The sequence below is a fragment of the Amia ocellicauda genome, chromosome 22 (genome assembly GCF_036373705.1).
Source record: "Amia ocellicauda isolate fAmiCal2 chromosome 22, fAmiCal2.hap1, whole genome shotgun sequence".
Taxonomy (NCBI): Eukaryota; Metazoa; Chordata; class Actinopteri; order Amiiformes; family Amiidae; genus Amia; species Amia ocellicauda.
The window spans coordinates 8346777-8360838 of record NC_089871.1 but is presented as its reverse complement, the minus strand read 5'-3'; the positions used below and the strand labels follow the sequence as shown (position 1 = coordinate 8360838).

The 14062-nt window shown below is 44.8% G+C and overlaps 1 protein-coding gene across 3 annotated transcripts in view; it reads right to left on the bottom strand.

Annotated features, from left to right (window-relative positions):
• LOC136718339 (septin-4) overlaps positions 1–14062 on the bottom strand; it is a 55078-nt gene that overhangs the window by 22832 nt on the left and 18184 nt on the right. Inside the window, exon 1 of one of the 3 annotated variants that reach the window (XM_066696040.1) lies at positions 3480–3568. The exons of the other annotated variants lie outside the window; for them this stretch is intronic. Coding sequence (XP_066552137.1) covers positions 3480–3524 — 45 coding nt within the window. The 5' untranslated portion in view covers positions 3525–3568. Of the gene's footprint in view, positions 1–3479; positions 3569–14062 lie in introns of those variants that run through there. 3 annotated transcript variants of the gene reach the window in all.

Below are 14062 nucleotides of genomic sequence, written 5' to 3'. Positions count from 1 at the left end.
TGTGTTAACAAGGACAAAACAGAGAGGAGCGTTGGATCACAAATAACAGGGGGGACTTGATCTAGGAATTAAAAAAAAGGAGAGTGTGTTCTGAAACTTGCATTGCTGCCCATCAAACAAGGTACATCAGGTGGTAAGACATTCAGTTCATACAGTTAAATGATGTTCTCCTTTCTAATGAGATGGTGCGACTAATAACATCAGCACGAATAGCACACAGTGTGTAACTTGACTGTCCATGATTGAGATGCTGAACAAGAGAATGGAGAAGACAATGTATAATTACAGGAAGTAAAGTAATTCACATGTATAGAAATGTGACAAAAAAAAACCATAAGATTACAAAATGCTTTCAAAACTGTGTCATTTAAAATTCAGTGAGCTATGAATCCAGGCATAGGAGTTCTGAAAATATATACAGGGATTCAAGTCTGCATTGCTTTTTGTCTCAGTAGGTGTCTCCAAGTTTTATAATAGAGACATTGTACTAAAGCCTACAGGAAATGACGGCCTCCAATTTCATATTCAGCATCAAGATCAGAGTCCTAAAATAAGGGCCAGACAGACATTGAATGAAGGTTTGACATTTTCCTTCCCCTTTATATGGGAAACAATAAGAGGATAAGGAGCAGATTCATCAACACTGAACAATTCAAGAACAATACACTTTTATGATTGAGCTTTTTCTCTTTTTACATTTTGGGTTAAAAAATAAATAAACAATAAAATGTTGATTTGCCCATCTGCTTGTGGCATAAACACTTAATTTCAGGAATTTTAAAGATTTTGCCTTGTGTGGTTGGCGTCCAGCGGGACCCATGTCAGGTCAAAGGCATGCGACAAAACTCACGGACGTGCCGTGACACAGAACGCCTGCCAGCCTGTTCACAGCAACAAGGATCAATCCACAGGACTGAGATCTCAAGAGCGGCACTTCAGAAGTTTATTTAGTGTTACACGTGCATGCACATGCACACACACACAAAGAGTATTCTTCCATCGGGATCTTTCAATCGGCCCCTTTAATAGCTCAGTGGCAGCTGTGAGGCCAGGTGCATGGAAACCATAACCTTGTCTACTATAAAGTGTCCTCTTTAGAGAACTCTCACAGGCCAACGTGATCCTTGCGCAAGGAAACCAAGATGAAAACAGGACATGGGAGCCTCCTGAAGCAACAAAGTATTGAGTTTCCATTAAAGGGCTGTTAGGAAGGATTTAATTTTTTTAGCACTTTATCACACCAGCCCCTGATGCGTTTGCTACTGATCCTCTTCCTTGCTGTCTACCTGTATCGGTGTGACGGACAGCTGACCTAACATGTGGTAAGAGTTCCACCATCATGTGCCATGCAGCGCACAAGAGACAGCTCTGTTTTTGGGGACCGGAATGGTAGCCTTGCTGCATGGGAGTGGAGAGTCAATGAATAATAAACACTGACTGCTGGAAGGTCAGAGAAAATTCAAAACACAAACCCTGTGTTGTTGGCTTTGTTGCTGGCTTACCTCCAGTTGTAACGAGCCATAATGGGAACCACATTAAAATTGCACCGCTGACCTAAAAACTGCCACTGCCAAATACAGCAGAGGGGCTGGCACGGTGTGTTGCCAGGCAGGGTGCCGCAGTAGATGTCTGCTGCCTGGCCACTTGCTGAGCCTCTCTACAGCATACCGGCTAGTCCTTAACTGCACCTTAGACTGACCAGGCAGCGGAGGCACCTTAATACAGCACAGTATCGAGCAAGACGTCAGCAAAAGCACCCCGTGGCTCTTGGCTGCTGGAAGTGACAACTGGATGGTCAAAATTCCCCATCAACTGCCATGAAACCTCACTGAGTGAAAAGAAGAGGGGGAGAGGAGTAGTGGAAAGATGAGCACACATGGTCATGGTCTCTTTGTCACTGGACCCCGGCAGGGTTGTAAAAACTAAAAAAACTAGCAGAATCCCAAATTAACCTTAAAACTCTGGGATACGTTGAGATTCCGTGCGGTTAACCCGTGTTCAGCACACATTTGTCCCTACAGTGGGGCTCTTTGTGCACCAAAGCCATAAAAAACAGCGTCTTAATCAGTTCCACTGCGTCTCTTGGCGTTCTCAGGTCTGCAGAGACTCAAGGCTCCAAACTGCGAATTAGACAGGAAGCTGTCGTGTTCAGATCCACCCATCAGAACAAATGGCCACGAGGAACTCACAAAGCAACACAGAGAAGAAAACGTGCCTGAATAAATCGGACAAATGATCGTAAGTTTCTTTTTTCACCCTCCACTCCTAAAAAAGTTTTAGGTTTGATTTTGTTCAGTGCAAATTGAAGGAAAGAATGGGCGGGAGGACCCAACAACACTTAATTCACTACAAACAGGGAAGACTATTTTTTAGGGTCACTAGAAGATCACTATTGTGCTTTACGGTGCCATCTTCATATAAAGGGGGTTATTTCTCAGGCAGTTGAACTAATCTGAGCTCTTATTAGATCAAAGGCCAGACCTTGTCTGGTTACGACACAGGTTGAGCAGGGAGGCTCTGTTGGAGTGACAGCCTGCCTGCAGCTCACTTCCCCGCGGTACATTCATCACTTTAACCCTGGATCAACGGACAGAGCCCCACTGTCCTGAATGCCATTGCTCTAGCACTTGTGATGACAGGCCGAGGTGCAGGTGCTACAGCTCCCGAGATTACAGATTACATGAGGGTCCTGTGACAAAAATCGACACAGTGTCAGGATGTGAAAGTTAGCTGCAATCCTAGTCTGGAGATGGTGACTGTTCGTGAAGTATTTCATAGGTCCCTGGCCCAGCCTCCTCACAACTTCAGCTCATAGTGACAGTGAAGTCTATTCACACAATAGAGCATCTTGTATAGTAGATGAATTTAGAGGTAGATTTGTTTTAATAGAGACAAAAACTAAAACAAAAAACACTACCACTGTCAGCATAACTTGGCCCGGTGGAACACCACAAACGCACAAGACATGGACCTAGGAAAGAACCCAGTCATATATGGGGGGTTGCAAGAGCAAATATAACCACGTGCGAAAAGCCAGACACAAAAAGCACCAGAAAAAGGCCAGAGCCCAGAGCTCACAATGACTGGTCTAAGGATTATAAGGGCTGATAAGAACCACATGTTGCTGAAATCAGGAGAAATCCCCACTACCTGCCAATCAAAACCCCACAGATCCCATCAAAACAGACGCACATGCTCAGTGCACAGATCAGGTGTACCCCGAGCATCAATTTAAACTGTCAATAAACAGGTCACTTGTGGACAGCAGCCAAGCATGATAAACACCAACATTGACATCAGCACACAGCCAGTGTAAAATATATATATATATATATATATATATATATATATATATATATATATATATATATATATACACACACACACACACACACATAAAACTGAATATTCCAGGGGAAAAGCAAAGATGATCACTAAGTGCAGAAGACAGCAGAGAGCATAGCTCTACAGCCACATACCTCGGAGTCGCTGGCTATTTCAGCGTTTGCCGCCATTATCCGCATTCAGCTGTGAGCAAATAAATAGACAAACTACTAAATAAACAGCCACCCTGGAGACAAATGAGCCGGGCCCACTGTACTGCTCTGTCCTGCTGTCACTCCTCTCCAAAAAGGCAGCACTGCATTTGTATAGATACGCCCCCTTCCCATGACCCCCCCCCACCACTGGGCAGCCCAAGTCAGCTGTATCCTCTTAAGTCCTCCCCCTCTTGGAGGACCACAGCAACGAGACAGGGGCTTTAGAGCAACAGCTGTCTGCACTTCTTTAACAAACCCCTGTGTCTCCTCCTTCCTCAAAGCCACATCTGGTCTTTGTGACACACACAGGAGAAATGAGATCAGCATCTCTCTGCTCCCTCGCTTCTGAAATGTGTTGGAGCACGGGGGAAAAGGGTGACTGATCCAGCGAAGCATCTGCTCGATCGCTAGTTTAAGCAGGTCATTGTGTTTGAATGAAATTAATAAATAAATAAAAAAAAAGAACTGCCTTGCGTGTTTCCACCTCAACGTATCGACCGGTTTACGGTTCATTTGTTATTGGAATGTAATCTGGGAAGGGAGGGATGTTGTGACAAGCCACTCACATCCAAACTGGGCTGAGCTGACAGTTTTGACAGCAGAGGAACGTATATCAAAAATACCTCTTCTATCACGACATCAAGTTTACATTCAGCCATCATAGGAGGTAATAAGGATTGAAGAGAAACAATAAATAAAATAGGGCTCACATTTCTCCACAGGCTGACCATCAAAGTAAAACCAAAACAAACTCTAAACACCTGTTCCTGACCGGACATGTTTGCCCAAAGAATGGAGAACTGCTTTGAACTCAAGGTCAATGCGGCATAATCTGTCGGTCACCTTCACTTAACACGTCTGCTCTGTTGTTTCTGACCTGCACACAATGACAGCACAAGTAAACAGAAAGAGGAAACCAGGAGGGGTGTGTGTAATGTGTCTGCAGTATGACTACAGATTGATCTTGCAGACTGCAACGCCTTTTCATTAAAGCTGCTTTCTGAAAACAGGTGCTATATAAATTCAATTATTTTTATTATGACTACTATTATCTCTGTAATGCCTGCGTCTTTCAGAGATCCTCAGATGTCTGTGCCACAGTGGCAGCGGTACCACTCTGTGCCAGGCAGTTGCAGAAGAATCCAGTCACTGTCGAGGGCACATCTGTCTGCCGCTCGGGACAATGGCCTCACAGATCCAAGGACGCCAGTTTCCGACACTCTTTGACACATGGCTGCTATCCACTGTACCGTGCTTCATGGTCAACTTGGGCACAGTCCGAGTCCCAGATCATAAACCCAGGAGCTCACACAGACCCTGCCAAACTGCTGTCCTGCCTGCCAGTAAAAGAAAAAAAGAAATCTAAATCTAATTCCTGAATTGAAAGGACAAACGCTAATTGACTGGAGAGCACATGAGCCTTTCTTAATGTTTGTTAATAATTTGGCCAATCCAAGAATAAGGCTGGAGTCTTCTGCTTTATAAGGTGAAGCAGAATGAAGTCTCAGTTCTGCGATCTTTCAGGGATATTTCTCGGTCTCCAAGATCTTACTGTCTCTGAACTAATTTCTCTTTGCTTAGCATTGTGAAAGTGGTACTTTGTGATGCTAGCACTGGCAAAAACAATGTGGAAACAATCCCTTTAACGTGTACACACTCTCTCTCTCACACACACACCTGCAAACATAACTAGGGTACAGGAATGTGCTGTCAATTAAAATAGATAAATAGATACATACATAAATAAACTACACAGCAGCCCTCTCTAAAGCTGACTGTTGTTTTTTTGTAGGCATATCCCTCCCAATCGGGACAATTCCTAGACAGTTATCCCTGGGCCAATATCATATCAATAGAGTAGTAATAACAACAACACTACCCACTCCTATAAAAGGAGATACATTTTAAAACCAATATCCTGAGCCATATGTAAGAACAGTATTAAATGTTATAATATGACGGTATCAGGGGGTTTAGCCCAAGCCCTTGCTGGTGCTTCAGAAGAGATGTGGGTTAAGAAGCAGCAGTGATCCCTGGCTCTGGTAATCTGTGCTCCCTGCAGCTGCTCAAGGACGGGCAACAGCAAACAGCGAGGACTGGAGTCCCAAACACGGCTCCCAGACGAGGATTTGCAGAAGGAAGCGCTGCAGATTACATTTAATGGGTACAGAGGGGAAAGGAAATGGGGAGTCCGTATCGCACTCAGCACTTAATCTACAAAGTATCTTCACTGACTGTTTAAATACGAGCCAGAGGACAGTAATCACTTAATTTCCTCCTCGTATGAGCTGTAATATTGGAGGATGTTTTATATACACGTGAGGAGATTTGCAGCTTGTTCCTCAACGTCTGTGCTCAAAATTGCTTGTTCCTGAAAATGTGTGGCCTTCATCTTGCCCCCTTCCAGGCTGCCTTTGGTCAGACAATAATTCACGCTTCCTGATACGTGTCTGGTCCATAGCTGTGTTATTTCCTTCACTCATCCACTGACATCAGAAACACACATTTTTGCTGTGACCTCCTTTGTTTACTTCTCGTTACCCCAAGCGCATTTTTCTGCTTTTTTATGACGAGATTCTGTCAGGTTGACTTTTCACGTACGTATGGCAGATCACGTTGACCTTCCCGGCTGGGACACAATATTTAAAAGCTGCATTTATCACACGAACATGGTGTGCATTGTAGTTCACAAGTTGGACAACAAAGTGGCATCTCCACAGGGAACCCATAGCCACTGCTCTTCTAATACTTTGTCAAATAGACAGATAGGAAGTCGTGTGTCTTCTGGCTTAAAACCTCTGTAACGCTAAATTTCTGCATATTTCATTTATTTTTCCATCCCTCTCCTGGTCCCCGTGTTTCTCTCCGCCACACTCTCTCAGTGGAAGCAGTGTCCATACAGAGACTCTGCAATAACACGCTGTCTTTGAAAAATAAAAAAATACACCCACCATCAGGGCTTCTAGCTTCACATTCCCAAACATAATTAAAATGCCTGCCTTATCAGGATTTATATTGTAAGGTCACTAGGCAGCGGGCCAGAAAATCAAGAGTAGCCCCCCCGATAAGAAAATATGCAGACGGGGCCAGGAGGGGAAATCCCAAGGTCCCAGACTGCTTCCATCCCAGTCCGTCTACATCTGCACAGTATAAAGGGGTCTGTTCTGGCCTGGGACATCAACAGGGAACACATCAACAAAGCCCCCAATCGTGCTCCCTGAAGAATGGTTTGATTGAAGGTTGAGGAATCTTTGGACACCCCAGGAGCCAGGCAGGAGATGGCTGGTGAGCTGGTAAGAGGAGGGAAGAGCCCCCAGGAAGAGCACTAGAGATCAGAGACATGTGACACTGTTGGAATGGAACGGTGCCATCTGGTGCATGTGAGTGGCACTACACAGAGGCAAGTCCATTGTGAGTCTGTCCTGGTATTTCTACAGTTTTTGGTAGAATAGGACAACAGAACTACATGACTAAATGATGGGTCTGATATTCATCTGCTCTGCTTCCCTGTCCGTCATTCGGCCAGAAAATTAAAGGGACTAAAACCACTGCAGTCCGCTGCAAACACCCAGCAACAAAAACACACGGTGGCCACCATCCAAGACATCGGTCAGTGCGGAGAAGCAAGCACAGTCCAGTCTGCTGGAGCCACTGTATGTTCCTGTGTCAAACCCACTGGCAATGAAGACAGAACCACGAACGGTAACACGCTGTACAGATTATAAATAGAATAACAACATTAACGCACGCATGAGAACAGACACACGCTGCCGGTGAAGACAAGGGACGCACGGCATCCTAGAACATGCTCTCTCGTAATTAAATGGCTTCTGTTCTCTAGCTTTACTGTACAATAACTTAATTGCAAACCACACTGTGTTTTACTGCTGTGGTCTCTTTCAGTGTGCAGACTACGACCACATGACAGCAGTGTGAAACAGAAAAATGCAAAATGTCTGCGCAACAAAAACACGTCACCTAAATATGGATTAGAAAAACCACAGTGTTCTTTAATGCAAAATCATCAGCATCAGTGAAGCTGACGGGGCTGCCTCTCAGACTGCCGATATCTCCTGCTGCATCTGGACGTATGTTTTTTTACATCTGGGACTACTGCACCCAGTTGCTTCATTAGTATTTCACAGATGTGTTGCGGACGGCGCTGCGGCATTAATGTACATTTCACAAGTTTCCTGCTGCATTTAAAAAAAAGTTGCATTATCCTAGGCTCTACATTTTGCTGTTACTACAAATGAAACCCTCGTTCTGCTGGGCAAGCAGTGCAGCGTACAATTGGCCTGTCTGACCATGCCCGCCCCAGACAGTGAATTATTTCCTTTTGCAGTACAATGGAAAAACCCAGGAGAGATTAGTGCGAGGGCGTCTCATATTGTACAGGATCTGCCGAGTGACTCTCAACTCCGGTCCGGCTTACTATTCACTGCAAAGATTAGGCAGCCTTGCATTTTGAAAAAGGTCTTCACGCCTCACCTCACGTATTGCGCAAGACACTTCTACCACTAGCTTGAGTAATGCCAATTTATTTATTTAGAGACATTTTTTAAATGCAACACTGTCTGACACTAATACCGGGTAAGCTGAAGAGCATTGCTCAGTGGTGAAAAGGCAGTGGCAACCAAATTATAGTATTAAAAGAAAGAGCTGTAATTTTCTGAAAAGTGTGCTAATTCTTGGCTGCTCTGACTTACTCTCTGTCTCCAGGGGCAGCTGCTGAAAGCCAACAAACATATTTGTAATGGCTCCCGTTAAAAACAAGAAACACTCAAAAGAAAAGGTCATTTTTATTAATTATATTACTCAGTATTTCAAACAAGATAAATAATTTCTCGTTTGTTTCTTTTAGTCACAGTAATCCCAGATCAAGAAGCAGTTCAGTGAGGATTTTTTTTAAAATGAAATAATGACACTGGCCTCATTAGTTGCAGAGTTGTATCCGTGTGATTAAATGGGTCTCGAGTGCAGTCAGTCTGGGGTCAGTTTCAGTTGAAAGCCTATTAAAATATTGCGCAATGCAACAAATGGCTTTCATAATGTTGCAGTTTAGCATAATATGTCTAAAAAACTAAATGAAAACCACCAAGTTATTACCTACAACGGGAGCACAGACCCACCGATTATTCCCAAATTTTCTGAGGAGGTTTGCACAGGAAAGTAAATTGGGTAAGAATAAGTCTCCTGGTTTTCACTGAACCCAGGAATATGATGCCAATTAAACAAAGATAAACACAACCTGTTCCAAAGCCTTGAAGTAAACGTCAATTTAAACGTTGGGTGGAAGTCGGGCAAGGAGTCTGGAGCTCTTTAGGGACCTAAACTGGAATTCCTGTATTTGCATTGCAGGCTTCATTGATAAAGACCAGCAGATGGGGTTCAGACCCCATCCAACATGAGAATCACCCCCCGTGTTATCATAACCTTAGGAATTTGGTTTTTAAGTCCCAGTTGTCCGTATAATAAAACACAAGCCTTGTGAGGGAGCCTGTCAGAAACTGAACTCAACGACAGTCAGTGTGGCAATCAGTCAGTGTCAGTCAGCCAGTGTTTCAGTGCGTCAGTCAGTCAGCAGGGGGTTAATGAAATGGGTGTGTATTGCCACTACGGCGAGGTCTTGCTGCTACCTGGACTTGACAACACACAGATGACAAGAAAAAAAATGTCTGGCCCTGGCACTCAGTTTATGGCCGCGCACAATTTGCTCTCTGGATTTGGAGCCAGCGAGGGTTTTGGTTTATGGTAACGACATTTGGCTATGCACCCCCCCCCCCCCCCGGCGCCTGTGCTCACACTGGCTCACACTATTCTCCAGATATTAACTTTCAGGTAACAAAAGCCTCCCGACAGGCTCTGTAATTGACTCGGCATCAAGTCCGCACAGGTATAATTCCAGCCCCCCAACTTAACAAAACACAAGCATGTTGACCATTATTGCCCCAGGCCCTTTGGGTTATTCCAGTTTGAATGGGGGGAGAACACTATCCTGGTTGTCCTTTGCAGATATTTAGTAGAGGGTCAGCCAAAATGTGTGTGTGGTTTATATCATTTTTACCACCTATAACCCCCCTGCCAAAACATTAAATCCACAGAAACATCTCTCAGCAAGTGCGTATTAGAGCTGGGCTGTGCAGTGCTTAGACAATGGTTAAGCTGTATATTTTCATACGTAATGGGGTTTAAAAAAAAACAACAAAAACAAAAACACATTCTCTACAATACCACACATCTCGAGAAAAGTCTACAGGCCAAGACATGAGCCATTTTCTGTCCGTCATCTCTCTGCCGCCCTGGGTTTCAGGAGCTGTTCTTGGGTTTCTCGATGACTCGCAGTTTGCCTGCCATTTGATATATAGAAGACAGTCTTACAAAACTCTGACTCATCTTCTAAACATTCAGAAATATCATATGGGAAGCTCTTGTGTTTTCAGGGCCCTTCAGACTGAATTCACCCCGACAGAGATCCCTTCCAAGACTAGGAACACGGCACTTTAAACACCTTCCTCTTACTTCAAACTAATGAATCGGTGAGATTTATTGGTCCTCTCAGGACGGTGCCAGCCACTGATCGCACTCTGCCAGGGAACACCAGCAACTGAACCCTGGTAGAAAGAGATGGTTTCCACGATGAAACATTGCAGGACACTCCACACATTGACCCGTGAGATTCGCCAGTGAGATCGGGGCCACAGTGCATTCAGAACAATGAGGGCCCCACTGCCTGGACCCTCTCCTTCCAGGGATAACCTCTCGGACAGTGATGTGACAGCAGGCGGAGGTTGCTCGGATTGATGAGCAGGACACTGTGTCTTTATGGAAGAAATCAGCACGGGAAACACTGATGAATGCCAATTTCAGCCATATAAGAGCCAGCAATATTAATACCGATTTTCTAATACATTTTTTGTAGGATATGCATATATTGAAAGAAGTATATTACAAATAATTCACCTGAAACTTATCAAGAGAGGCCGAAAGACGGGCCAGGTGTTCACATAGCCCACGGCCAACCCTACCACAGCTCTGATCATTACTAAGTCACAAAGCACCGAGACACGCTGCTCCGAGCCCTGAACCCATCCACGTGCGCCCCATGCTCTCCACAGTACAGCAGAGAAAGGTAGGTGGCACCTGGAACTGTGAGACTTTTCTGTCTGAGGACACTGGCTGCCCACTGGAGAGCAAACTCAATTTATGGGATGTAAACAAGTACAAAACATGGGCATCTATCCCTGTATATGCTAACTTGGCAATTATCGGCCCCGGTGGTTGAGAGAGGCAGTAACCTCATTCATGGGCTCCCTCCACAGAGCCAAATGCTTCAGTACAAATGCCTGACTACAGCCTGATGCCACAGACCAGCAAGTGGTTTCCACATGTACTGTAATTGTCAAAACACCAAAGCAGGGAAGAGAGGGAGGGAGGCAGGCAGGCACTCACTGTAATAATGATATACGAGCATTTCCCTCTGCTGAAACCCCAGCTGCTTTTAAATAACTCCCTGAGGCAGTGCCTCCCTCAGGGACGTGCCATAAAACAAAAGCAGATTTGGAGCAAAAGGTTTCAAACCCAGCATGGCTCCTAACTGATCCACCCCCTCCCAATCCGTCAGAGCGCTTCACCTACGGAGGGGCGGTGTGCACGGATCTCGAGACCACAAGCATCCCTTCAGCTCAGGGTGGGAGCACAGGCGGCAGTTAACTACCATATAATCACAGCAACAAAACAATGACAAGAAGAACACAAGCTGAATTCTCTCTACTAGATGTAAAACAAAGTGCACATACAGGAAGAAGACACAACAGCCCCTTCTGCTCCTGGATACAAGTTCACATAACATGCCAGGACCATAGTGTCTACTTTTAAACCACTTTCAACGAAAAAAGACAACAACAAAAATCCCACACAAATATTAATGAGCAATGCCAGCAGTAATGGTGAATGTCACCACGTGGTTCTGGTTTTGAGCGTCTCACAGAGGGCGTTTTCTTCCTTCAGGAATGTTGGTTTGGAGATGAAAGCGTGCCCCTTGATTTCGATTCCTCTCGGACTGTAAACTCGCACACCAGACGCAGCCGGCCCACCACGCATTTCACCCGCCCCAATCGGTGTAACTCCGTCCCCAAGCTGGCACGCACGGCACACGAGAGCGGGAAAAGAAAACAAGCTTCTGGAACAGCAGCAGAGATAAGAACGCTTTGAAGCCGATACATTTCCACTAAATGAGGCTTGGGTCACAGCAGGCCAAGTGGGGCACATTAATACTCAATGCAATATATCTTCATGGACACTGAAATGCTGTAATTTACTTTGAATACGGGCCCTCAAAGGAATTTTATTTTAATTCTTATTTATTTATGTATATGTTTTGTATGTATGCATTTATGTATTTATTTATGGCTTACGCATGTTGCCCATCATTCTATTCCAAGTCTCAAATCAACCTGTTATTTGGATAAATGTGAAATTGGTGGAAAATCATAGACTAATTCAATATGTGATCTGAATATCATTCCAAGTTAGTTCTCCATTAAGCTCCCCCCCCTGCAATCATGTCCATAAATGTGTCTTATTGCTTAAAAAACCAGACACTATCACAGTTTTGATTTGCCCTTTGCAACAGCCTAAAGAAACTAACATATTCAGTGAGTTTCAGGTCAATTTTATTTTATTTTAATTGTAAGTTTCACTTTTGCCAATATATTTATATTTAAATTGTTTTGTGTCAGTCTCGCTGTCACCCACTCCTTTTTCAGAGCTTGTCATCAATCTAAAAGTTGGATCTGTCATGTGGATTTCAGCAGCAGTTTAGCAGGAGGTCGGCTGGGCTGTCAGTTTCGATATAACAACTATTTGCGGAAACCCGCTGGTGAGAAAACAGTTTAGGGACAAGTATAATCTTTTGAGAACTGTAGGAAATGTTTGGTTGGATTCCCAGCTAATCCCACCCCCCCTTTCGCCCATTCGGAGGTGGCCCGGAGAAGTGCAGAGACCCTCATGACAAGCTGGGGATGCTTTGGTGGCCCTTCAATCATGTCAGACTCTGGCCAGGAGATGCAGCAGACACTTGTCCATCCACATGCCCAAGAGTACCTGTTACAGGTATCACAGCTTGAAGACTATATCTGGAATCTCAGTGACTGTATCCGTTGTAAACAACCCTTGACCATTAACAATAATAAGCATACCCTGTTGACCTCCACTTCACTTTTACTACTTAGGCATACTGCACTGGCTGGCACATGACTATTTCCATTTCAAAAAAAGATTAAAAAGAAAGAAAATCCCTTCAGAATTGAACCCCAGCCCTGCCACATTTAAAGTCCCTCTGGTCGAGTGCACTGTGTGAACCGGGTCCCTGGAGTAGTGGACTTCGACGAAGGGCAAACAAACACTGCCCACTGGCTCGATCCTGTGCCTGCCACCAACTGCCAGGTGGGCCCGGAGGTTTAGTCTCCAGACAGTGAAGACTTTCACCCTCAGAGAGGCTGGGGTTTGGGGAGGCAATTAAATGACTGGTCTTTCACTGCACCCCTGGGCCACATCAGAAAATTGACCAGCGATTTTGGCAGCCGACAACGGCCCAGCACTTAACGCTTAGTGGTTTTCGCCGGGGCGACGCTCTCACAGGAGCCAAGAGAGGAAGCTCTTGCAGTGTCGACTATCTGGATTGAATAAAAACTTGGACCCATGGGCCACATCACACATTCCAGACCCGGTACTTCCCCGCATCTGTTTTGTTGCCCGAATGGAAACTAGTCATCGAGCACTGGGGTATGAAAGTTTCCGATTGGCAGGAGGGTCAAGAATCTGATTTTCTCTGGGCCTGCTGGGATGGCTGCCAGTTCCAAAGCCCCTCAATCATTCAACTCAAAAACTCACAAATCCTCTGGAGTTTTATTCCCCACCATGGGCAGACTGTCCATCCTGTGGTCATAGAATGAAATGGGTAGCTTGTTCTCATTTTGCCAGCAGGGCCCTTGGACTCGCTGGACTGGCATTCAAAGAGCTGGTTCTGAGACCTGATTGGCCAGGTCTTGCCACCGTTTCTTCTTTCAGGATTTGCTGTCTTTTCCAATCTGGCCCGAGGATGTTCTTGCATGGTCTGTCATGCTAAGGTCAAGGACAGGGGGACTGTGGGAAAAATATATTTGGAGCTGGATATTTACAGAAAAACAGCAGGAAAATAATTAAAATAAATAGTTTTGGCCCACTCTCTTAATTCACCCATAGTCTTGATAATTGAGTTCTTTGAAGCAGTGAGTGTTTATTATTTTTATATAAATAACACAAATGTACCATTAAAACTGAGTTCAATGTGGACTGAGCGAGCTGTACCAAGGCTCCACAACAACAGCGCAGAAGGTTACTTAATCTGTGGGTTCACGGTTTTGGAAAGAGAGGGAAGCATTGGACAAAAGCTGCCAATCTTTAAAGTTTGTGTAGTTAGTGGGCTGCTACAGTGAAGTGACATTTGAAGTGACCATCTTATGTGTGGGAAGCAAACAAAA